This window comes from Pezoporus flaviventris, unplaced genomic scaffold (assembly GCF_033815535.1).
Source record: "Pezoporus flaviventris isolate CSIRO_AGI_PZ_B2104156 unplaced genomic scaffold, CSIRO_AGI_Pfla_v1 ptg000083l, whole genome shotgun sequence".
In the NCBI taxonomy this organism is placed as follows: Eukaryota; Metazoa; Chordata; class Aves; order Psittaciformes; family Psittacidae; genus Pezoporus; species Pezoporus flaviventris.
The window spans coordinates 9097624-9122029 of record NW_026892631.1 but is presented as its reverse complement, the minus strand read 5'-3'; the positions used below and the strand labels follow the sequence as shown (position 1 = coordinate 9122029).

The following is a 24406-nucleotide window of genomic DNA, read 5'->3' as shown; positions in this document are numbered from 1 at the left end:
GTTTGGGTTGGAAGGGACCTTAAAGCTCATCCAGTTCCAACCCCTGCCACGGGCAGGGACACCTTCCACTAGAGCAGGTTGCTCCAAGCCCCTGTGTCCAACCTGGCCTTGAACACTGCTAGGGATGGGGCAGCCACAGCTTCTCTGGGCACCCTGTGCCAGGATCTCAGCACCCTCACAGGGAAGAACTCCTGCCTGATGTCACATCTCAGTCTCCCTAGATGACTAGCAGTAAGTACATTGCTAGTCTCCAGGCTTAGTCTGAAGCCAAACATATCAATGCAAAAGTACTGCCAGTGACTGCAACAGGTCTTTGGGTCCAGGTACAGTATGGGATGCTCCATACGGATACTTCTCCGTGTAGCTGAACTTGGGGTACTGAGGTAAGTTTCATTCAAGCCTAATGCTTCACATCCATCCAAAGAAAAGTGTCACACGGAGCATCAGCAGCTGTGTACCATGTATTTTAATAAACTGTATAACTAGCAGAAAAATAGTTTTGGATGTGTGTGTCCTCCTCCCCCCTTAAAATTAAAAGAAAAAAGTCAAATCAAACCCAAAATGATGCCAACCCCAAAACAGGAGAAAAATCCTGCCCCAGAGCAAAGCTGACACACAATACAGAGTTGGAAAATAAAGGTCTTTGAGACATTCTTGGGTAAAGAAATGTTTGTAAAACACAAGGCAGTGAACCATAAAATGCTTATTGTTTTGATCAGCTTCTGTCTCTGTATATATGTATATGGAGATACACATACATTTATGCTGATACACCCTTGGTGGGATGAAATAGTACATCTGTAAGGCAAAAAAGAAATAAATAAAAGGTTGATTGTGGGGAAGAACATAATGGTGTCATTTCAGTCAGTGGAGTAAGGACAGTGCTCGGTTTCCTTACAGCGTACCACTGCGCCGCTTATCGAGGGACAACCTTGTCTCTCCATGGCTATGCTGTGTCCCTGGTCCACGGACGAGCTGTGAGCTTGTGATCTGAGTGGTCTCCTTCCCTGCTCCGCGTGCGAGCAGGACCCCAGAAATGTATGAAGCGTTCCTTCCCCTGGTTAATTCCCATGCTTTACCGTAATTTATTAGTATTTCAGTTTGCATTTCCCCCCTGCCCACCCACCCCCCCTCCCAGGTTTCTTGCACTGCTACGCAGGTCTCCATGGTAAGACAGAGCAACCCAGGTGAGCAATATGCCACAGGAATGTGCCGTTATCACGATAGGACCGGATGGAGGAATTCGTTTTACAATGGATCTCATGCTACTTCGACTTCACCCTCAGTCTGCGGAGCCAAGTCATGCAGCAACCTCAGCTGCTCTGCACTGGGTGGGCCTGTGGGTCACATCTTAATCCAAAAACAAGGAAAGGAAAGAAAAGAATACTTTTTTTTTATTTCCTTTTCTCCTTCCATGGAAACCTACCCACACAGGAAGAGTAGGCAATGCCATTCTACGCTGAGGTCTCTGCTTCACTCTTAGGCAAGTAAGTCCTGCGTTCAAAACAAAAGAGAACATATTCTTCTTCCTGTTGTTACACTGCCGGCCACCGTCCAGGCTTTCCCAGCTCTCAGTGCAGTGCTTAACAAGCAAACTAAGCACAAGCTCATGCTGGCTGCAAAGTTCAGGTCCCCAAAAAGGTATTGAGAGAACAGCTCAGTTTGCCAGCTGCTTGTAAACACCGTATTGCAAAGAAGGAAAAGGCAAACACCCCTCTCCACACCTCCCCCAACTTCCTTTTCCTTTTTCCTTTTTTTTCTTTCTTTTCCTTTTCTTTCTCTCTTTCCTTCTGTTTTCTCTTGTATGGGGGGGGGGGTCATGAAGAGAAGCAAGACTTGTGCATCACAGACTGCGGAACTATCCCCCCAGCCAGCTTCCCACCCTACAATAATGCACAAGCCCACGTTATCCTGTACCTGCCCCCAGAAGGTGTTTGTCTCTTCATCTTTGTGGAAAGTCATGCAGTCTGATCTGCTGGGGGGGTTCTGCAGTGCAGGTGCCGGGTGGCTGGTTCTCCCCCTTTCCTGAGGCTCATAAATGATTGTTTTTGGACAAATAGGCAATAAGAGCCACGGCCACCCCAACGTAGATGCCAGTTCCGATTGTGATGGACAGGACAGCCAGGAAGAGCGCTCGCCGGGAGCTGGAGCTTGCATGGTGGAAGTCCCCCTTGGCTACTGCTTTGTTTGTCTGCAAGATACACAACAACAACAAGGCAACGTATTTACTTGTTTCCCCTGGAAATGAAGATGTGATGCTCATTTCTTGGCTGAAACGTGGTCCTGGGATATGACAGTGAACTGGTTGGAGATCAGGGACTTGTTTAGTTGAATGAGCTAGGAAACCAGAGCTAGTAGACACTCTTTTAGCCTTAATTCAGATGAACACTTACTCATACAAGCAGGGCAGTTCCCTTGATTATCAGAGGGTTGACACACAAGCTTAGAAAAGAGGAGTTTCCATTTTGATGGTGTTTTTTGAAGTGGCTTTTGCATCTCTTGCCAGTAGCTCAGAAGACAAATCCAAAGCTCTGGCAATCATATCACAACTTCTATGTAGCTTTGAGTACCCAAGCAGGTGCCTTGAATTCAATCTGATCAGCTGGAGTTCCCAATGTAGTTTGTCAGGCTTTTTGGCTTGAGCACAACAAACCTCATAGAGTTACTGTATCTGTTAGTACAGCTGTCAATGAACACAGAAAGAGTCACTTCCTCACTGATGGATGTCTCCTGTGATGATCCCACAGTCACACGGACATCAACAGGATGGCCCCTGCACAAAACTACATCTGGAGTTTGAGAAGTATTCAAATACTGGTTCTTCTAACACATCCCGCCTTATGCCTCCAAGACAAAAGCAACCCCCCTGATCAAAACAGGAAAAGGCAAGCTAAAATTGGACAAGACTGATCCACCCATTGCCAAGACCACTTAATGCCATTTCAGGGGGTCTCAGCCTCGCAATATGATGAAAGGAGGATGTCCTTTTTATAGACAAGGGTATGATATCAGCGGGATCACTCAGCAGGCAGTAACAGATCTGTCACTTACCAGAAATGTCTTGTAGAAGCATATGAGCCCTGTAAGTTCTGAGACAGTCCTTGTTCCCTTGCAACAATGAGTGAGGAATTCATAATGCTTTAATTGTATTTCCCAACAAATGCTCAATGTCCTGGGACGTTTTCTGCTTCACTGTCACCTATTGCTCTATTTATGTCTTTTATTTTGCTATCTTGCTACTTAGAGCAATTTACAGCAGCCAAATGACAAGCTTTCCCGCTGAAAAAAAGGCTTCTGGCCTTCCTATCAATGACTTTATTAGGAGAACCGTCTCTTCTCATTCATCAACCTCATTTTTTAAGCATAATGCCTTATAAATGTTTCAGGCAGAAACCATGTCAAGCAATATGTATTGAGAGAGAGACTAGGCTGCAGGCAGGGGGAAAATGATCATGTCAAAACAGCAACATCTAAACACCTCCCAGGTGTTTATACACCTACTGCCGTGTCCTCTAGTTTAGCTGGGTACTCACTTTGCAAAGGATGACCGGTTAGTGACCATGGATTTCATGAGCTTCTTGTCTGGGACCTCCAAATACTCAAAAAAGAGCCCTTCCCACAAAAACCCCAGGAGCTTTAGGCATCATGGATGTACTTGTTAGGGTGGCTTAAGAGTTATGCCAAGGAAAACAAAGAAAGCTTTATAATGACTTGGTCATTCAGCTCTCCAAGCATCTGCTAGCCATTGCAGCATCAAGAACAGGCTTGAGCAGAGAGGCTGCTATACACTGAAGTTAGGCTGGATTTGTCAGATGAAGGTAAATGCACATGAAGCTATTTGGGCTTTTGGATAGAGTGTGGTAAACAGTTTCACACCTCAAAATGGAGGGAAAGTTTGAAAATGTTGGAGCATTTCAATTTGACATTTCTGAAATGTCACGTTACGCGATGAAAAATTGGGCAACATTTTGGGTTGACCTCTTGGAAATGAAACTTTGTGCCGTTTCAAAACAGCATTTTTTCACTGAAAAACAGATGGAAACTCAAAGGGAAAAGGAACCATTAACCAAAATGTCAAATAATCTGAAAAGTTGGCAGTATGCCTTGATTGGATTCAATAAAAGAGGTCAGATCTTCCCAAAATGACGAGTGACCCAAAGGGATTCAGAAGGCTGATTTGTCAAGCACTAATAGACCATTTTTTTCTATAGTATCTTCAACCTAGTGACGTACCTGCTCACAGAGAACAGCTTTTATTCTTGATGAGCTCTCTGATGACATTTGTGAAAGGATTAGACCTATAGTGAGTATCTTCTGCTGGCGGAACAGGCCCAGGCTTTCACTGAAGTCCTAGTTTCCAGCAAAGTACCTAATCTGAATGTGGGGCTTTTCCCTTTAACCCGATGCATGTTTTGTCACATTTGGCAAAATCAAATCTCTCCTACATCCAATTCTGGATGTAGAGTGCATTGGTACGGGCACATGAGAAGGACAATCTTATATTCCTCCTTTATTCCTTTCAGAAAGGTTTCCATTGTGATGGAGAAATCATCCACGCAGAAGCCCCCTCCATCAGTGTCAGACTCGTCTGGAAGGACTTGCTTATCACTAAGAAAATGCTTTGTTGCTATCCCCTAATTAGCAAAACCTTCCCCTTCCTGCCCAGAGTCGCTGTATGCAAATTGCAGCATTTCTGCAGGTTTAAGCTAAACAGATCTGGAAAACAGTTGCTACACAAAATGCAACCGAGGCCAGTTTTAATAGGTTAACATCTGGCAACGAATAAGCGCTTTTTTTCTTGCCTTGTTTGGGCTTTTTTAAACAGGGATCAGGTCTTTGGTACCCCTGTGCACGTTGAAGAAATCCCTCGGTTTTGGCAACCCCCATGACAAGGGGTTGGAACTGGATGATCTTTAAGGTCCCTTCCAACCCAAACCAAATCATTCTGTGATTCTATTATCCAGCCCATTCGATGCCTGACACAGAGAAGTGACATTCTGGGGCTTCCATGCCAGGAATACCTGTGCTGTAGCAAAACCCCATGTGGGATATGAGAACAAGAAATGTCTTGTGTGCTCATCTGGCATCCGTATCGAGCCTGGAAATGGATTTCTGGGAGTTCCTCTTCACAGGCTCAGCTCTGGGATCACTAAAGCAGTACTGGCTTTTTATTACTTCTTTGCCCTGATGAGCAAAGCTGAATCCTATGTGGTATTAACTAGTCCATCATGATTGATGCAGCTGGGACTGGTGGAAGAATGAAGGTCCAAATGCCTTCCTAACAAAGGACTTGATTCACTACAGCCTCTTCAAGCTAAGCGCCTTAAATTAACTATTAAGGAATACAAACAGCTATTCTAACAGCCTTAAAAGTGGCTGCAGAAGTAAGCACTTTTCCTAATCAAAATGATGTTATCTCTGGAGTTTTACAGTACTTCCATTCATTCGCTGCTTCCTTTCTCTGGCAAGACTGTGGCTGGCAGCCAGATGATTGATGAACCAATTTAATACAGTCTTTGGGCAGCAGCAGGACCAACAGGTTTGATAAACAGATCAGGGGACAAGTGCAAGACATGGGATGAATTATGAGTGGGGGTTAATTCATCGGATAGCACCAGACAAGTTCCCCCCCTGCACAGCCAGAAGATGAGACACTTCTTGCAGAGTGCTTGGCTCCCAAACCCCCTGCCCCTTGGTTTTCCCTTGGTCTGTGTCCTCTGGATGCCCAGATATGACTTTCTGATCAATTTGCTAGATACTGGCACAGGTTGTGATTAACCTGGGTACTCCAAAGGTAAAAACAGGGGCTTGAGAAAATACCAGCCCTCAATCAATCCTCTCTTTAGAGACTTTGGAAGTCAGCCAGGAAAGTGAGGAGGGGCAGGGGAAGGAGGAGTAAGGAGGTCTGGAAGGTTTGTCTTGCTTTGTATAACTAACAAAACGAATGTCTTCTTGTTTAGAAACACTTTCAAGGTACTTCCCTGGAGTTTCCACTTGAGCTTCTGCAAAACATATTCATCATGTCCCTGGGCTGCATGTTTTATGGGCTGAGAGAAGATGAATACTGCACCTCCATAACTGCAAGGCCAAAAAATGCTGCTGCATCCCACAGTGACTCATATATCACACTCACAAAATACTTTCTGGTACACTGTATCTGGAAACAAGAAACACATTGATCACAATTATTAATCCTGCCTCATCGCCCTGAAGTGGGAGAGCAGAGTGGCTCCACGTAGGAGGAGAATGGGGTATCCTGACCCCTTTGGTGAGGTGACGGGAGGACTTCTTTTCATTTCATGGTGAAGGAATGGCCGGCAAGGAGCAGGGATGCACAGGCTCCACGAAGACACTGGCTGGACCGTGGGTCTTAATTCTACAAGTGGCATGCAGAAATTGCCACAGAATGAGGAGTAACTCGTACAGAAAACACTTCTGGTCCCGTATCCTCTCCTGTCTTCTACTCAAAAGCGCTGGCAACTGCTTTTAATTTGCCTGGCTTGTGCTGATCTCAAATTTCTGGGCAGTATCTTCCACTTTCAGGTTCACATCACTTCATTTTCACTGACGGTGAGAAAAAGACTCCAGAGACTTTGCTAAAGATACAGATGGGAAAGGGTGAAGTCAGGATCTGCCTCTGGACCATGAATGACAGCAAAGAGTCCGCAGTGGAAAACATGGGGCTGGCAGACACCCAGCACAGGGGTTGGGATATAGCAGGAGAGCTTCAGGAAAGAACCAGGGGACTAGGAAGCCTCATCAAACATGTCGACAGACTGAACTGGTGAATTAAATAGACAACAAATGGTTCTTTGCTGTGTCAGGCATTTGCAAATCACATTATGCCCATAGTATAACAGAAGCTTCAGCCTGTGGCAACTGGCCTTTCAGATACCAAAGAGCTCCTCTAGAGGTTTCCATCATTTCTGCTGGAAAGTTGGTCCTGGAAATGGACATGAGTCTCAAGCAGACATTCTCTGCCTGGAACTTGCTGTGGAAACAGTGGGGAGCAGGCATCACAGTGAAGTGCAGGCACTTCAAAACAAACACAAACCTCTTAGGCTCAATGCTGGACCTAATCTCTACTGCTTACGCTTCTTTTCCTCTTCAAAGGAAGGCATCCCACCCAGCCTAACCTAGCCTTCAGACTGCAGTGTCCAAAATCAATTGCTGGATCACCTTCAGGAAATTCCCATCCACACTCTAGTGGTGATAGGTAGATGCTAGATAACTTGCTCAGGATTGATGTCTTTCAGTAAGGTGTCAGTCCCATCCTGAGCATTTAGAAGATAGAAAGCACAAGAGCTTAACCATACCCTGCTCTCTGATTATATGGTAACACTGAGATCTAGTTGGGATGGCTGATAAGGACAGTGAGGCAGTAAATGCTTAGCCCATGTGGAACTTCCTCTGGGGCAATGCTGAGATCTGTGAGTACTTGGGAAGGAGTGAGAAAAGGATGATCCAGGGATGTCACCAGGGTTTCATTAACACATGGAGAGGGGATAAACTGGCATACGCAGCTGCTGCTGCTTTGCTCGAGGCTTCTGCCAGATGTCCTAAGTGCTCTGCTGCATCTCAGAGTGACAAAACAAAATCCAGTGTGAAAACCTCCCCCTCAAGGCTTCCTTTCAACAATGGATCCTCATTCTAGTAAACAGGCTTGTGGCCAGAGCATAGCACTGTGCAATGTGAGTGCATCGCAGCGGATGCTGCTTCCATCATCAGCCCCTCTGACCTGCCTCAGCCCCTTCTTTACCATGACTGGTAAGTAAAGGCAGAGAAACAACAACAGGCTCATCACAGTGGAGGTAGGAACAGCTACCAGTGTGAAGGCAATGAGAAGGGACAGGCTGGTGACCACCCTGTGTCTGGAGTAGCCTCTTGCTTTGCACTGGAAGTCCATGTATAGTCTAACCAGACCTTTCTCCACCCAGCCCTCCACGTGGTATTTCCTTCTCTGTGAGCATCACCACTTCGCCCTGCAGCAGCACATGAACTTCCAGCCTTGACAAAACCCTGCCAAGCTCCTGGGTAGGAGGCAGGTGAAGACAAGTGGCCTGACTAACAGAATCCCTACTGCCACCAAATCAAACGATGCTGCGTTGGTGGGAGGGGATATAGCGGGGACAACATTTATCCCTGGAAACCTATGAAAGGCTCAGGGGAAGAAAGTGTGAGTGGGGAGAAGAGGAAGTAAACAGAGACCAGCATGAGTTTGCCTCTTCCGCATTATCAACTCTCATAACATCTGGGCTTCAGCCGCTGCATCATTTTGGTGTCAATGTTTTCTGCTGGAATTTGAAATCCAATGGAGGCGAAGACGTGACTCAGCCCCAGGCTGGTGCTGCCTGCGGCGTCTGATTGTGCATTCAAGCGCAGATAAAACTATAAATGTCCGAGTGAGATTTCGACACTTGGAAAAACAAGAGCATAATAATGAGAACAGCAGGCATAAAAGGCCTGAATGAGCAAAATGTTTTTAGACAAGCTCCACAGCAACAGCAGTTTGTTTGATTGCACTTGAGAGGATGAGACCTCAGCCCGCGGTACGACGGCAGCTCTGTTTTCCGGGCATATACAAGAATTTAGGATGTTTATGGTAGAGAAGATAATTTCCTCCCCCCTTCCTCTTTGCTTCTAGTCCTCAGCAGATGTTGCCACTTTGTGATGGAAGAGGAGAAAACTTGAGACAGGTGGCATGTGATGAAGCCCGTTCTACACACACTGACTTACATATGCCCCGACACACTTGTGCATGGGTTCATGTCCTCACACATACGTATGACCCAAAGGAGAAATTCTATTAGAGTCTGTATTTCTGAGTTCACCACTGACATTTTACCCATGAACATGTCATGGATATTATTTGGGAACAACATCATGGAAGTATTACAGAAGTCTATGCTTACTCTGCTCTTCAAATCCTCTTCCTATCTGCTTATGCCACCGCTGGACACAGGTTATTGGGTTGGAATATTCATCTAGTCCTAGGATGACTCAGCATTGCTGGTTCATAATGCAGGGTGATGTGCTCAGTTAATCCATTATGCTAATACGCCATTCCTGTATTTATTTAACAAAGGACTGTGGATTTTGCTAACATTATTTAGTGTAAGAACTAAAGTCACCACATTCTGGGCAACCCCCCCCCCCCCGTTTATTCCCAATTGAAGTACACAAAAAGCACTGTGAAATCCTTCAGCTTTCTGCTAATGTTTCTGTTCCCATTCTTATCAGAAAATTCTGAGCTGGTAACAAGTACGGGAATAAGACAGAGGGCTTTTGCCTTTCTGATAGACCACTTCTTTCAAACCAGAATCTACTCATTTGCTTTCCATGTATCTTCTTTCCTCCGTTTTTTAAGATGTCACCACTGCTTTTACAATAGGTCCTATATTTACATGGCAAAAAGATATGGACCAAAGTCCCATGAAAAAACACGACTGAGACATTCCAGAAGATAGAAACTCAGCAGGAAGGTTTTAAAAGCTCTAGAGGACAACAAGAAGGAGATCTTATACTTTTTAAACAACTCAAACTGAATCCAAGATGGACTGAGCATGGGAAGTGACGTTTCTTTCAGACCAAGGGCAAAATAGAGTGTAAAAAACTATGCTGAACGCAAATCTGTGCTACCAGATTATTTTTAAATAATGGAGGTTAATTTAAGGAGTTTATAGAGACAGTTTTGAAATATTTCATGTTGCTTTCGAGCTTCTCTTTGTGTTTCGGTTTGGTTTTTATCTCTATATAGGCAATAACTCCACCTTTCAGATTAAAAACTTTGCTCCAAATGAAGAAGGGATTAGTTTTGTTCTGCTTGGAAAGGTATTGATTTGGGGTTTCAGATGGTTTTTGAAAGCCTCCTGAGAGAAGAAATGTCTCAAAACAACCTTTTTTTCTGAAACCATGCTATATATGTATTTATATATGTATCTATGTATCTGCACACACAGCCTTGACAAACCAGCTAAAGGTTGGTGCATAAATCCTCATCTGGCTCCAGTATTGCTCATTATGCATTCAATTTTTAATCGCTTTTCAATAATTGACATGGTGCCTCCTCAGAAATACGACCCCTTCTGAGGAAGGCTCCTCTTGTTGGGGTTGGGATGGCCCCAAGCCAACAAACTCCTGTGGAGCAGTCACCTTCCTGAGAAGGGATGGTCTATGGGGCATTTTGTGCCTGCTGCTGGGTGGTACCTTAGAAAGCACCTAGACTAAAAGGGAGAGATCGAGGAAATTATTCCTGGCTAGGCTGCTTGTACTGTTGGGGAGAGCTGGAAGCTGCATTAAACGGTGCGATCACCGCAGTACGAAGATGATGTTCCCCATCCTCCTTGCTTAGCCCCAGAACCGTGCTTGGATGGGGAAAGAATGAAAAAAGAGAACAAAAAACTGTGCTGTGAGACAGGCATCCTACCCAGACACCCACCAGCATCTACTCATGCCAGGATACACCTCTGCACAGGCTGAAGAAACCAGAGGCATGCTCATCTCTTGATTCAGCTCCGTTCTCCGTAGAGGAGGACTCAACAAGATCTCATTTTTCACTATGGGGAAAGTTCATCAGCTGACCTGGAACAATTGATATGTATTTGTCACCGTTGCTGTTGGCATGGAGATGGAAGGTCTAACCTTGTATTAAGCTGTCAACACCCTGAAATGACTGCTCTGTCTTTCCTATGACTCAGCGTCTGCAAGACAAGAACTCCATGTTCTCCAGCAATAACACATCACATCACCGTGCTGTCATGCCAGCAGATGCTAGCCCCTAATCTCTCATGTACAAAAGTCCTCCCTCCTACCACTGCAGTACTCCCAGGCTCCTGTGATTCAGTGGTGCGGGGCTTGATGTGTGGGGATTCCATCCCAGGGCTTTATCTCAGCCTTGCTCTTGCCCTGTAGACTTCTTACCCTTGGATCTCATGTTACTCGTTTCTGCTCCCCTTATTGCCCCTCTGCTCCTGGTTCACCCTCTCTTTCTTCTACCCAAAACCAGCAACCCTGCTTTTGTGTTATGCGGATGTTATCTCCACACCAGCACGAACAGAGCTCTCTGCAGAGCTGGGCTGTGGGTGTATAGAAGACATCCAGGCAGCAGCACTACCTTGCCAGGGGTGGGCAGCTGGAAGGAGCCCAGCAGCAGCCAGAGTGAGCTGGAAAGGCTTTGCTCATCCTCCTGCTGCCCAGTGAACAGGGTACAGAGTTGGTGATGGATCAGGGTAGCTCTCCAGGAAAGCTGTTGCTGAGGAGTAAGTCACCTGCCTGAGCACTAAACAAAGCCTCTCCCAGTCCAGTCTGTCTGCTGGCATCATAGAAAGACCAGAGAGACCTTGTACCTGCAGTGCCTTAAGCAGCACAGTGAGGGACCCCGCCAGTTCTTGCAGCACAGAGCTGTTGGTTTCACCTTCACAATAGCAAGAACATCCTTCTAATGTGCCTTCATGGTGCCCGAGTCAGCTCTTACTCTTGCCCTCAGGAAGAAACTAAATTGGCTTGAGATGTGTATCCTCGAGGATTGCCTAGCTTTGCTACTCTTTCTTCCTCCAGCATCCTACTAATGCTTGCAGTAACTACCTTATAATATTGTCTTGCTGCAGGTTTGCTCCCCAAATCGCCTATTGCCATACTAAGAGAAAGGAGCAGGATGGAGTAGAGCTGCAGCAGTTCTTACACTGGCATCTTGGGACCATTTTATTTTTGATTCATGGGAGCCCCAGTCAGAATATTTGCTGCTTTGATGATAACTGGTGGAAGGAAGAGGCCATCCCAAAGGACTCTTCTCCCTTTAACAAACTGCTCCACAGGGGTAGGGCTCTTCCTCACTGGAAACCCATTAGCAAACAAACATAAGTCCTCATTGTCCAACAGGGAGGGCAGAGATTGCTAATAAGAATCCTTCTTAGTGGCTCTGAGGGGTCATTAACAACCTGGCCAAGTTTTTTTACTCTCAAATTATTCCAAAGCGTACAAATGAGAGCATGACGGTTGCTTCTTTTCTTTTCCTCTCCTTTATTCTGTTGCATATATATAACAAACATCTTGCTCCCCGTGATTTAATTGGCCTTGCTGTGTCTGCTGAAAGCAGTGAGAGACGGAAATCAAAGCTCCTCTCTCCAGCCAGTTGGCTTGTCTAGCAGCAGGAGGGTCAAACCTGAACAGTGGCTGCTGCAGAGGCCAGGTCCCTGTCAGCAGGAGGGAGGAGTGTCCCCCCCTGTCTGCACATCCTGCGGGAGGTGGGGAAGGCACAAACACATTCACGGTAGGAAGATGCAACCTGTATGGCACACTCTTTTCTATGAAGAGGGATAAAAGCCTCTGTAGGATGCGCTGGTTGAGCAGAGGACTCCCTCTGTGAAATGCAAACCTCAGGAGTCAGAGCAGGGTCCCTTTGATCTCAAAGGAATTTTTCTTCTTGCTCTCCAGTCCCTTCCCTTTAAATACTGTGAGCAGAGTGTGCTATCCTGGACATAGGATCACAGACTCATAGAATGGTTTGGGTTGGAAGGGACCTCAAAGCTCATCCAGCTCCAATCCCCTGCCACGGGCAGGGACACCTTCCACTAGACCAGGTTGCTCCAAGCCCCTGTGTCCAACCTGGCCTTGAACACTGCCAGGGATGGGGCAGCCACAGCTTCTCTGGGCACCCTGTGCCAGGGCCTCAGCACCCTCACAGGGAAGAATCCTGCATCTGGCAGGATGGCAGCTGCTATGGAGAAAATCACTTTCACATATAAGTCCCTTTAATTTGGCCATCTTGCGTCCAGGACTAGTCCATCACAGTGAGAATGCTATAAACCTGTCCTGCATCACGGGCTGAGCTAATGGGCTCACCTCAGCCTAAGGCAGCCTAGGAGGAACCAGCATGCCCTGGGACCTGACACCTCATGGACCTCTTTATCTTGAATTGGTTGTGCCAGGGTTTTCCCAAGAGCTCAGCCAGCTGGGGTCAGAGAGAAGGGGCAGGCGATGCCAAACTGTTGTTAAAACCTGCCCTGGGTAAGAGCAGAGGAGTGACAGAGATCTGGTCTGTGCCTGGGGACCAAGTCCTCGGACTTGGCAAGGGCAGAGGAGGAGTAGCAGTCCCACCTGAGTTATGCAACAACGGTTTTACACCAAATGATGTAGGAGAAAACGGACCACGTCCAGAGGTGGTAGCAAGTGAGCAGGGTGGAAGTCCAGATGTGGAGATACAAACCCTGTGGATGCTTAAACATCTTCCACCATGTGACGGTGGAGCTATAAAAGGAGGGTCATGCCAGTGAAGCACGAAGCCTGCCCTGGTCTGGTATCTCTGTTGCATTTGTCCATCAGAAGTTTTCAGCAGGAAGTAATTTGTGTGGGGAGGGATTTGATAATGAATTATTCCAGAGCTTGCCTGCTCTCTTCCCCCTTTTCTCTCTTTCAACCTTCTACCCCACTGGGCTAATACGTGCCTCATGACTGAAATGTACCATGAAAATATCCCACTAAAATATTCATGAACAACTGTTTTCATTATTTGCTCAGGGCTAAATGAGTCTATGGTAGCTATGCAGCCAGAGGTCTAAGGCAGCCGTCTGCTTTGGTGACCAGCACTCCCCCCTCCCGCCTCCTTCTGTTCCCCGTGTGTCTCTCTCTTGCTTTGTCTAAGCTGTAAGCCCTTGAGGACAGGCTTATGCCTCTCTCTTATCGTTTCCAAGGTGTTAGCTTTGATCTGTAGAGCACCTAGCACAATAGGGATCCTTGTCCTGGACAAGCGCTGGTGGCAGTAAAGCATACACAGACATTAGCACACATACACATCCTCGTGACACTATGTCAATTGTCCACACTTTTCTCCTCCACTAGAAAACAGCACGAGGCCAAGCAAATGTGGTTTCCCTGCACAGTGGAGCTGGATACAGGAGCACAGCGTTGTGCTTTGAGGCACATCTTTGCTGAGGAAGGGAACCTGGTCTCTCTCCCAGCAGACCTCCCCACTCGAGTTCTGCGGTACCTTTAACTCAACGTAGCTATTGGAGCTGCCGAGCTATCCATGGGAGGCCATGAACAACATTTATGTTGTTTCTTCTCCTGGGAGGGCAATATGCTCTCCTGGTGGGAAAGGCAGACCTGGAGGTTCACTTCAGTGGAGTGCAAAGGACTGGAGGAAGCGCTTTCCATGCTCCTGGAAGTGCAGACAGGAAGCTTAGCTCCAGCCAGGGCCATGGGTGTAGTGATGGGCATGACCGATCAAGGTTCCTACAGTAATGTCTTCTGCTGGCAGCAAAGGTACATCACAAAGCTGTTCACTGGGTGATGAGTGCAGCTTTCACTCCACATGTGTACCAAAGCAGGGCAGCTGCTTTCTGGCCCATCTAGGTGGGCACTTCTCTGACTGTCACCACTGTGTGAACTGAGAACCAACTGAGAAACAGGCAGTGACACGGCTCCACAGAAAGAAAAACACCAGTACTACAAACAAAAGAAGCGGTGTCACAGCCTAGAATGAGTCCCCTTTCAAATGAGCCCTTCACTAGGGAGAAGGAATAGATGTATTATTTGCAAGGATGTGGCTTGGGGCAAGGCACCAGGTCACGACAGCAATCTCAAGCATGTTTCAGTTGCCATTGCTGCTGTTGCAGCAATTGGGCTGAGTCACTTCAGTGCTCTTTAAAAACCATCTTACCTTTAACTTCACGTGATAGAGAACTAAGGTTCAGGCCCTTGTCCACTGTAGGGAAAGTAATGAAAGGATGTCTATAGCAATTTGAGGTTACCTTACCCTCTCCTTTCAGATTCCCAGTGCTTTTGAAGATCCTTAAATTATTTCCATGGCCTTTCCAAAACATTGGAGTGCTAGTGCCAGGGCACATCTTCCAGCTTCACACTGGAGAATCATGGTTTAATCTGGCTGGAGTGGCAGAGGAGAGCTGGCTGAGCTCACATAGGAAATGGTAAGCTTCTTGAAGCTGTTTGTGTGTGAATTCCTACAGTCCAGGATTATATGTGGATGAGAATGCCTTTGGTCTTCAGCAGTAATGCTAATTTCTTCCTTCTTCAGTTCAGCTGCTCCTTTCTAACACTGGATTTCCTATTTCAGCAACTGCAAAGGCAGACTGATTCAATTACAAGAGTAATTCAAGAGTAGTGCTCAATTTTCCCCTTTTACTGAAGAAGTGCTTTCCTTTTATAGTAGCAAGGGCAATGCAAAGCTTATCCATAATTGAGCCTTGGTGAAAAGGCTATTCCAACAGGGTATCAACCTCTTCATGTCAAAAGGACATTCACCTAAAGAACAGCATCTCTCACGCCCAACTTCTTTCTTCACTTCCATTAACATTGTACTGTGATTTACTGTTGTGTTCACAATTGCCAATGAAAACACTGAAGTTTTCAATGTTTCCAAAGAACAGAGATGACTGGGGGAATATGGGGAGCTGGCTGGGATGCGAGGTACCTAACGTGTTTGCATGAACACCTCCTACTGAGTCCCAGGGAGCCCTTTTCCTGTGCTGTACAGGCAGATGAGATGCAATGTGCTTGTGGCATTGCCAAGGATGAGAAGCAACGTGGAGTGATGCCTATTGCAAAGCGTAGAAGCCGAAATACATCTCAGGAGCCTATGTGCCATGAGGTCCTGTTAGCACTTACTTAGAAAACAAATACATATTTAAAAGGGAATGTAACAGCTACAGAAAATTGCCAAACCATTCTATGATTGCTGAAACAATTGAAATCGAAGCAAACAAAGGTGTGAGGGCATGTGCAAACCCAAAAGAGGTAGGTGACAGTAGGGACCTTTGTGGCTCAGGGTCCCCTCCAGTGGCTTCCCTGTCCCTCTTGCACTAGGCACTCTGCAAACCAGAATGATTCTCCTTCCTTGGAGCACTTCCTATCAATAGCCATCAGCTTAATTATGCTACAAGGAAGCCAGAAAGGAGTTCACTCCCGAACTTCCAAGGGCAGGAGCTATTTGGAAGAAAGCCCTGGGGTTATCCAGATCTGATGCAAAGCTTGGTTTCTTTGGGATGCAAATGCAGGAGACCAGTAGCACACCCAGTGGCAGGTGGAAGGTGAACCAGGCTTAGTGAGACAATTACAGCTAATTTTCAAGCGATGTGCACTGAAATGTGCCATGAATAAAACATCCATGCTCACATCCCTCATCAGTGCAAGTCTGTGTGCTTATAATGTCATTTCAGTTAAACAGGGAAAACTTCTATAAGAAAAGCAGCTCCCCTCTCAGTGCTGCCATCCTAAAGCTGAGTGGCAAAACCCCATTTTCCCCATGTTGATGGATGGGGATAGACTCAGAAAAAGCATTTTCACTATAGTTTATTGAAACATATTGAACTGCCAGTATATGGCCTCTAATACCAGGTATTTAAATACACGTGGTGGTTTAATCCCAGTCAACAGCTCAGCTGAATATTTGCAAAATGACTGTTAACTGCCCACTGGGCAGCAGAAGGATGCTACAAGAGCACAGGTGAGCAAGCAGGAAAGCTCTTGGAAGGGTTCCCGGGGTCTAAGGACACATATTCAATGCTCCTGCTATTAAAAATAATGCTAAATTACCTCAGTAATGCCATCGTTTTTGGTGCCATGGGATTGCTGAGGAATATAAAGTGGCATTTTTGGAAGATGCATGCCTCCTCCTCTCTCAGCAAGTCAGGCTTTCCATCAGCTTCTGAGAGCAAGGCTCAAAAGTCATGCTTCACCAGCACAGCCTGCCCATGGGGAGCAAGCCTGAGGATCCAGGACATTTGTCTGTAAACCAGAATCATGCGGAAGTCCTCCAAGAAAATTCAGGGATGCATAGGCTAGGAATCAAGGCTGACATCCTGACGCAGGAAATCAGAGTATCTTCTTTATTGCCAGGAGTTCTACTTCTGAAATCAGATGGATGAGTTAACGTGGCGGGTGGGTGGCGGTTACTGCATTGGATGATGGGCTTGAACCTGCGTCTGTGTATATTTTATAGTGCCCAGAGAAGCTGTGGCTGCCCCATCCCCAGCAGTGTTCAAGGCCAGGTTGGACAGGGCTTGGAGCAACCTGCTCCAGTGGAAGGTGTCCCTGCCCTTGGCAGGGGGTTGGAATCCAGTCTGGGATTCTATGATAATACATGATGTAAATAAAGTCACCGCAAATCAGATGCCATCCTCAAAAGAGTTCAAAATCCCTTGGATCAAGTTACGAGTGAGGACCATCCTTGTTTTTAGGGAAGAAATTACAGCTTTCCTGCCCCTGTCAGCTGATCTCTATGGAGCGGAGGAGGCATTCGTGTTTTGCAAATGGGCCCGGGCTATTTGCATGGAGCTGCTGCAGCTCCTCTCGCTGTTGTTAAGCTTCCTTTGAAACTTTCCGAATCGGTTTTTTTACACCCGCCCACCAGGAGAATGACACACTCCCAACAGCAACACGCTCCTGCTGGGAACACACACAGGGAGCAGCCGCATCTGAGACACCAGCTCTTCCCCACACCTTCCCCTTCCTGCAAGGACACCAGCGAGCATCGTCAGGGCTCTTGCCTCAAAGGGCAGCATCTATCCTCTGCATCGGTCACAGCAGAGTGCAGTGAACACAGGGAGGGGAAGGCAAGATCTCAGGTCACACAGCATAAGCAAGAATAGCCTTGGGTCCTTTAGTCCCAGCCTTAAATTGTGCCTGATGTCTGAGCATAAATGAGTGGAAATTGCCCGAGGAAGCTGTGGCTGCCCCATCCCTGGCAGTGTTCAAGGCCAGGCTGGATGGGGCTTGAAGCAAGCTGGTCTAGTGGAAGGTGTCCCTGCCTGTGGCAGGGAGTTGGAAATTGATGAGCTTTATGGTCCCTTCCAACCCAGACCAGTCTGTGAGTCTATGATCTGAATCCTTGGAAATCTCATCTCTAATGCTGCCAGGTTTGGAGGAGAGACTGCTCTTCGAGACACAAAAATGCTGGAGATCAGAGCTTACTCCATCAGCAGCACTGCTCTGCCTCAGCAAGCCTGAGCCAGGAAAAAATAAGAGCTTGTTTAACAGGAAAGAAGAGACACAACAAGTGAGGCAAGGCTCCCCTACACCTGGTCTCCAGCAGAGGGAAACAACTGATGCCCTGGGAAGCACAAAAAGGCAAGACAAGGACATCATGCTATTTTGCCTAACCCCCCCCTCTAGTCTTCAAGGCAGGTTGCCATGGAACAGGAGTGATGCAAAGATCTCAGATCCCTTTGTTGCTTTGTTCAGTTCTTTTTGCTGTGAAGATCTCAGCAGAGCCATCAGCCTGGCTCATGTAGTCACTATAAATAAACATAGCTGCCTACTGTAATATCAAGCAATGTTCCAGATAGGGGTGCTGCCAGAGCAGCTGCTTGCTGCCTGATCTGGGTGAAGAGGACGTGCACGTCGAGAGGGGGATGTGCAGAATGCAGGATTCGCAGAAGAGGGGGATGAAAATCGCTGTGGCTGCTTGTGGAGCACTCACTGAAAGTGCTCCTCTTGGAAGCAGGGAAGTTGCAATGGAGGAAATAGCTGTCAGCCCCAAGAGCCCAGAAATACCGACCCCTGAGGGGGAATTTGTCATAGCCCTTTCTTCAACAGTAAACTTGCAAGGCAGAAGCGTAGATTTACAGAAGCAAACAGCAGGGCCTGGCTGGGAGTTTTCTCTCTCTCCATGTGTTTTAAGTCTGTTTGCCTGTAGATGGAATTTGACAGCACGTTGACTGCTCTCCGTGAAGGTTTTCCTGGGGATGTGTAAAATAGCACTGAGGAAAGGAAGACACTTCAGTTCCAATGCTCTGCTGCAGTGCTGCTCCAGGGCAACTGCACTTTGCCTGCCCATTGTCTCTCCTTTACCTGAGGACCAGCGTCCTCACTGGGACTGCATCTCCACCATGATGCACCATGGACAGGAAGCACCAGGGTGCTCCTGCAGGGAGTCCTACCAACACTCAATAGCACGAATATAAAGGAGAACAAGTCTGTGTGGAAACACAGACTTTTAACTGCAAACGTGGGTTTTCTTTTGTTTTGCTGTGCCTAGCGCATTCTCACCGAAGCAGGGTGTTTTTTTTTTGTCATTAAACTCTTATTTTGTAGGGAGCTAAAAAAAGAAAGCAAACACTTCTTTTGGACTAGCTAGCAAAACCGCTTTAGATGGCCATAAATATATCGGCACAGCTTGCTGGTGTGAATCGATAACTGTTCTTAGTCATTCACTATGGGTTTACTGAATATTAAGAAACCCACATAACAGTTTTCCTCCTGCTAGAGGAAACTACCTTTTATTTTCAGGATCTAGGGGGTTAATACAATAAAGCACCAAATGAGTAAATGTTACTCCAAAAATACACAGTCTTGAACTCAGCAATCCTGCAAAAGCAGCTAGCTCACCATCCAGGAAAGCCACTGAAATAGTACAGTATGTACTGTTTCTAGATGATGCCAGAAAAAGCAAATGTAAGCAAGTTACAATCGTAACAGAGCTCTCCTGTCAGTTTGGTGAGATTACCTTCACCAAGCAAGGGACACAAAACCTGGAGGAGGAAGTGAGTATCATGCAAAGATGAACACCAAACCCAAAAGCGAGGTCTGACAGTGTAATGGCACAAAAGCAACTCACAGATACCAAGAAGAATTCAGAAGGAGCCAGCCTGGAGTCTTGCTCTGTTTCGTGACTCAGAAACAGAGCATAGAAGTTGAAAACTAAACCTTAAGAGTCTTCAATACACTTTGTAATGGGAAATGGAGAACTGTTGCCTCTTAAGGCAGGGTGTCCAGATTGAGTTTTAAGCATCAGACCCATGAAACTTCATGAGACTTCATGAAAAGCATCCAAAGTTCAAAACTGGAATTTTATCCAAAGGCAGATTTTTGAAGTCTGGAAAATGCTCTCAGGATGAGAAATGACTTTTTTTTTGCTCCAGGGGATGGAAAAACTAATGGTGGAAGGAAACTGATACCAGGTCTTCCCTGCAACCTCTACCCTGCTCCTTGAAGAAATGAGCTGCTTTTCAGTCCCATCTACCTTGAAAGCGTGCTGGCATTATGCTTTCAAACAAAGGTGAGTGACAATCTTGACAGGAGAGCAAGTAGTCACCTGCTCCAAGACTGGGAAATAGGCTAATACGGGAAAGGCACCAGCTATCAAGTAGCCAGTAAACTAGTTCCAGACTGAGATTGCTGCTGTGTAACATTAAACACTACTGTGACTGACACTGATTACAGAGCGGAGAGCAGAGGCATGTTAATAAGTCAGTTCCAGTGTATATCCAGCTGGCATAAGAGAGGATTTTAGCAAAACCAATTATAAGCTTGTAGAAATCTTAAGCTCTGCTTATAAAAGCCATCCCTGACCATTCATCTGCACTGGTCTCTGCTGAGGTCAAGTGGTAGTGCATTTCCCTTCTTTAATCTCTAGAAAGCTTTTCCTAAACCTGAACCCAGACCATCTTCACTGCAACGTAGGACTGAGGGCTTTAGCCATCCTGGAGTGGATGTGGAGAAGAGTTAATTCCCTCCTTGTTTGCACTTGCCTTTCACATACTTGAAGTGCTCCTGCATTTCTCCCTGTTCAACTCTTCTACAGGCTTTTCCTCTGCTCTGCTCTACAGCAGCAAGGAGTCCTAGCTGGTATTCAGGCACTGATAGCACTGGCACACACTGAAAACATAGGCAAGAGCAAGAAGGAAGGGCTGGCACAGGCAGGGATAATAATATGTATTATGCTGAATTTTATGTCAGGACCAGAAGGCTCTTTATTACATGATTTTATTCTTTACAGCTCCCAACACAGCAGCAAATGCATATAGTAGACTGTAAACCTCTGCAATGTAATCTATGTAAATCACAAATATAAAGCTATGTAATGTTCCCTTGTGGTGATCCAACATCAGCATCATCAGCACCAACAAAGCCAAGGGGGACCCATTAATGCTTTCACTGGCGTGCCTTTGTTATCAGAGATAAAAGAAAGGATTCCTCCCTTGCTTGGGTTGCACCCCCAACACAAGTGGCCGCTGCTGGCTAGGGCACCAGTAGATCATTTTGTCACAGAGATGCTGGCGTGAAAGCTGACCCACAGGACTGTATGAATACAGCCCTGAAAGTCATCCCAGATAATTCCTCTTTCTCCTGCTGGAGGTATCTGGGAGCTGGAGGCTGAACTAAACCCTGGAGAGTGGGAATCCCAAATGCGTGAGTGGGAGCCCCAGATGCTTGCATAATGGCCAGCCAGCTGTGGCTGCCCCATCCCTGGCAGTGTTCAAGGCCAGGTTGGATGGGGCTTGGAGCAACCTGGTCTAGTGAAAGGTGTCCCTGCCTGTGGCAGGGGGATGGAACTGGATGAGCTTTAAGGCCCCTTCCAACCCAAACCAGTCTGGGATTCTATGACAGGGATCTTCTGAGGATGTGGCATAGTTAGTGGAAGGGACCTGGGGTATCCCTGGTGTCATGGTTTAAGCCCAGCTGGTAACTCAGTACCACGCAGCCGTTCACTCACTCTCCTTTTCTCTCCTGGTTCCCAGAGGCATGGGGAGGAGAATCGAAAGAATGCAACTCCCACGGGTTGAGATAAGAACAGCCCGGTAACTAAGGTATAACACAAACCACTGCTGCTACCACCAATAATAATAATGATAAGGGAAATAACAAGGGAAGACAATATAACCGCTCTCCACCCGCCAACCGATACCCAGCCCGACCGTGATCTCACCCTTCCAGGTAACTGCCCCCAGTTTATATAGTGGGCATGAGGTGCTGTGGTATGGAATACCTCTTTGGTCAGCTTGGGTCAGGTGTCCTGTCTCTGCTTCCTCCCAGCTTCCCCTCCTCCCTGGCAGAGCACAAGGCTCAGAAAGTCCTTGGTCAGAGTAAACATTACTGAGCAGCAACTAAAAACATCGGTGTTATCAGCGCTGTTCCTAGGCTGAAAGTCAAAAACACAGCAAGGCACCAGCTACTGAGAAGGAGAAAAATGACTGCCACTGCTGAACCCAGGGCATCTGGACACATCCATTCTCTGTATAAGGAGACTTACTCAAGAAATTTTAGAATGTGAACAAAGGAAGTGCCAAGACAAGTGTTACCTTTGTCTTGAGGGAAAAAGAACCCATGACAAAATGGGTTTAATGATCCCAGAGGACTTGCCTTTATTCCTAGGTGGGGTTTTGCACAAGAAGTGAGTTCCCTGCTCCTAATCTGTACACAAACTGCCCAGTGCTGCTGTGTCAAAGCCACCATAGAGCAGCAGCTGGTGGAGTTCAACACTGCACAACTGGCTTCCCCTCTGAGGTTTTGAAGGGACCCTAAACTGGCATTCAGCCCATTTCTTGCCCATTTTCTCACCTGCGGCTTGAAAGGAGGTGAGGAAGAGGCAAAACAGAGGTACATTCACCACTGCATGGGAATGCTTGCAATCCAGGACACGGGTGGCATGCTTCTGATGTTTGTGCCGCTTGCAGCTCCTGCAGGGAAGCTGCCCACATAGAGCTCTTTGCCTCTGAGGAACCAGATTCACTTGCTGTGAAAGATGCTGCTTGGAGATGTTTCACTAGAGGAAAACTGGCTTCTGAACCAATCAGGAGCCCTGGCTGCTGAAATGATCAGTGGCACATAATTTCCTGTTAAGAGGCATTTGCCTCCTGAGGGCCATGTTAATGGAGTCTGACTGGGTGTTGATTTGGTTATCCTTTGCTACTAGGTATACAGATAGCATCTTGCTCAGGCAGGCAGGCTGCATGCTAATGATCCTTCCTCAACAGGGGCTCAGAGGCACCGAGCTCTCAGAGATCCTTGCCACAGAATGTGAATCAGAGCAGTCAGGGCATCCCTGCAGGGGTGGCTCAGCGGGAGGGTGGCTTCCAAAGTCACTCCTGCTACAGGGGGAAGGCTTAGCCCATGTCCACATGCTGCTGAGGCCACTGCAAAAGGAATTCTGGAAGCTTCTGGAAGCTGAGGAGTGAACTCATCAAGTGTCCCAAGAGCAGGATAGATGCACATTATAGAATCATAGAACCATAGAACCAACAAGGTTGGAAAAGCTCTTCAAGATCATTCAGTCCAACCGTTCCCCAGCACTGCCAAGGCCACCACTAAACTATGTCACTGGGAGCCTTGTCTACATGGTTTGTGAACACTTCCACCACTGCTCTGGGCAGCCTGTTCCAATGCCTGACTGCCCTTTGGGGAAGAAATTGTTCCTAATACCCAGTCTAAACCTCCCCTGGTGCAGTTTGAGGCTGTTTCCCCTTGTCCTATCACTTGTTCCTTGCGAGCAGAGACCAGCCACCTCCTGGCTCCATCCATCTTTCGGACGGTTGTAGAGATGTTACAGATCTTCACATGTTATCCTGTGGATGACCATTTCCAGTGAATCCTCATGATGTTAGAGAACACATTTGGCCAGAAAACAAGCAAGTTGAAAAGGCAACTGCCCAAATGGATGTGCTGGCATTTGCTGATGCAAAGCTGTATTGACAGCTCCTGTAAAAATGCTCTCAGGACAGCAGCCAGAGGATCTAGGCTTGCACTCAGTAGTGACAGCAGGTATGTCAGAGCAGCAGTAATGAGTGAATAAGGAGGAGACGGAGTATGGCTGGTTTGTGTGTGATTTCAGCTCTTAACTGCTGAATAAACATCCCACCTACCTGTACTGCTCTTGGGAGCCCCAGATGTGAGCTGGTACCCTGTAGCCCTGAAGGATGGGCTCTACCCCAGGGAAAGGCACTGATTTGACATGCCTTTGTCAGGGGATGTCAGGGTCCAGGTATGCCAGGTCCTGTACAAAGGTGTGGTTACAGACCCTTTCTCCTCTGATTTCAAGGCCTGCCTCTCATACTCTGGATTCCCAGCAGACTGCTTTTCTTTCTAGCAGCCATATTTTTGGCTGTTCAGCCCAAGGTGTTTCCAGTCACAGATGCTCCCCATCAGGCGTTCTCTAGGGCAATACTGCTCCCAGTGACTTCAACCACTGGTGCATGAAAACCAGCAGCTCTGCAAAGTAATCCACTAAATCTAAAAGGAAGTCACCCAAAGTGACACATGTCAAAGCAGCTGTGGGAAGTGATGTGAGCAACAGGAAAGCGGGGTTATTGGTAGGGGTGGAAACATGCTCCTTCCCTATGGAAAACTTTCAGCCCTACTTGACAGTGCATGGCGCTGCTTTCATTCACGTTGACTTCATGATCCCTGCTCTCAGACCCAGCTGATAAACACAGATGTCTAAAGAATATCTCAGTACTCTCCATTCTCTAAGAGAACATTGTGTCTGCCTCTAACATGGTTTTCTTGTTTACCGTTCTAAATAACAACCCAGTGGTTGCAGACTGATGGGCAAGATGAGCTTAAAGGTCTTTGCCGTGCCTAGCGTCTATGATCTTGTGAGTCATTTCAGTCAGAAAAAGAGGAGGCAAAACATTTGAATGGAGCTAAAAAGACATGACATCATGACTCTGATTCC

At 46.8% G+C, this 24406-nt stretch overlaps 1 protein-coding gene across 2 annotated transcripts in view; it reads right to left on the bottom strand.

The window, feature by feature from the left end:
• Positions 1-1128: 1128 nt before the first annotated feature.
• The window catches only part of SYNDIG1 (synapse differentiation inducing 1), a 57050-nt gene continuing 33772 nt past the window's right edge, over positions 1129-24406 (bottom strand). The window contains exons 4-5 of one of the 2 annotated variants that reach the window (XR_009747171.1): positions 1918-2191; positions 1129-1350 (exon numbers count right to left, since the gene is read on the bottom strand). Coding sequence is in view for 1 of the 2 variants with exons in the window: in XM_061475175.1 (XP_061331159.1) it covers positions 2033-2191 (159 nt within the window). In the remaining variant the exon portion in view is untranslated. Of the gene's footprint in view, positions 1351-1376; positions 2192-24406 lie in introns of those variants that run through there. The other variant, XM_061475175.1, reaches the window with a different exon arrangement.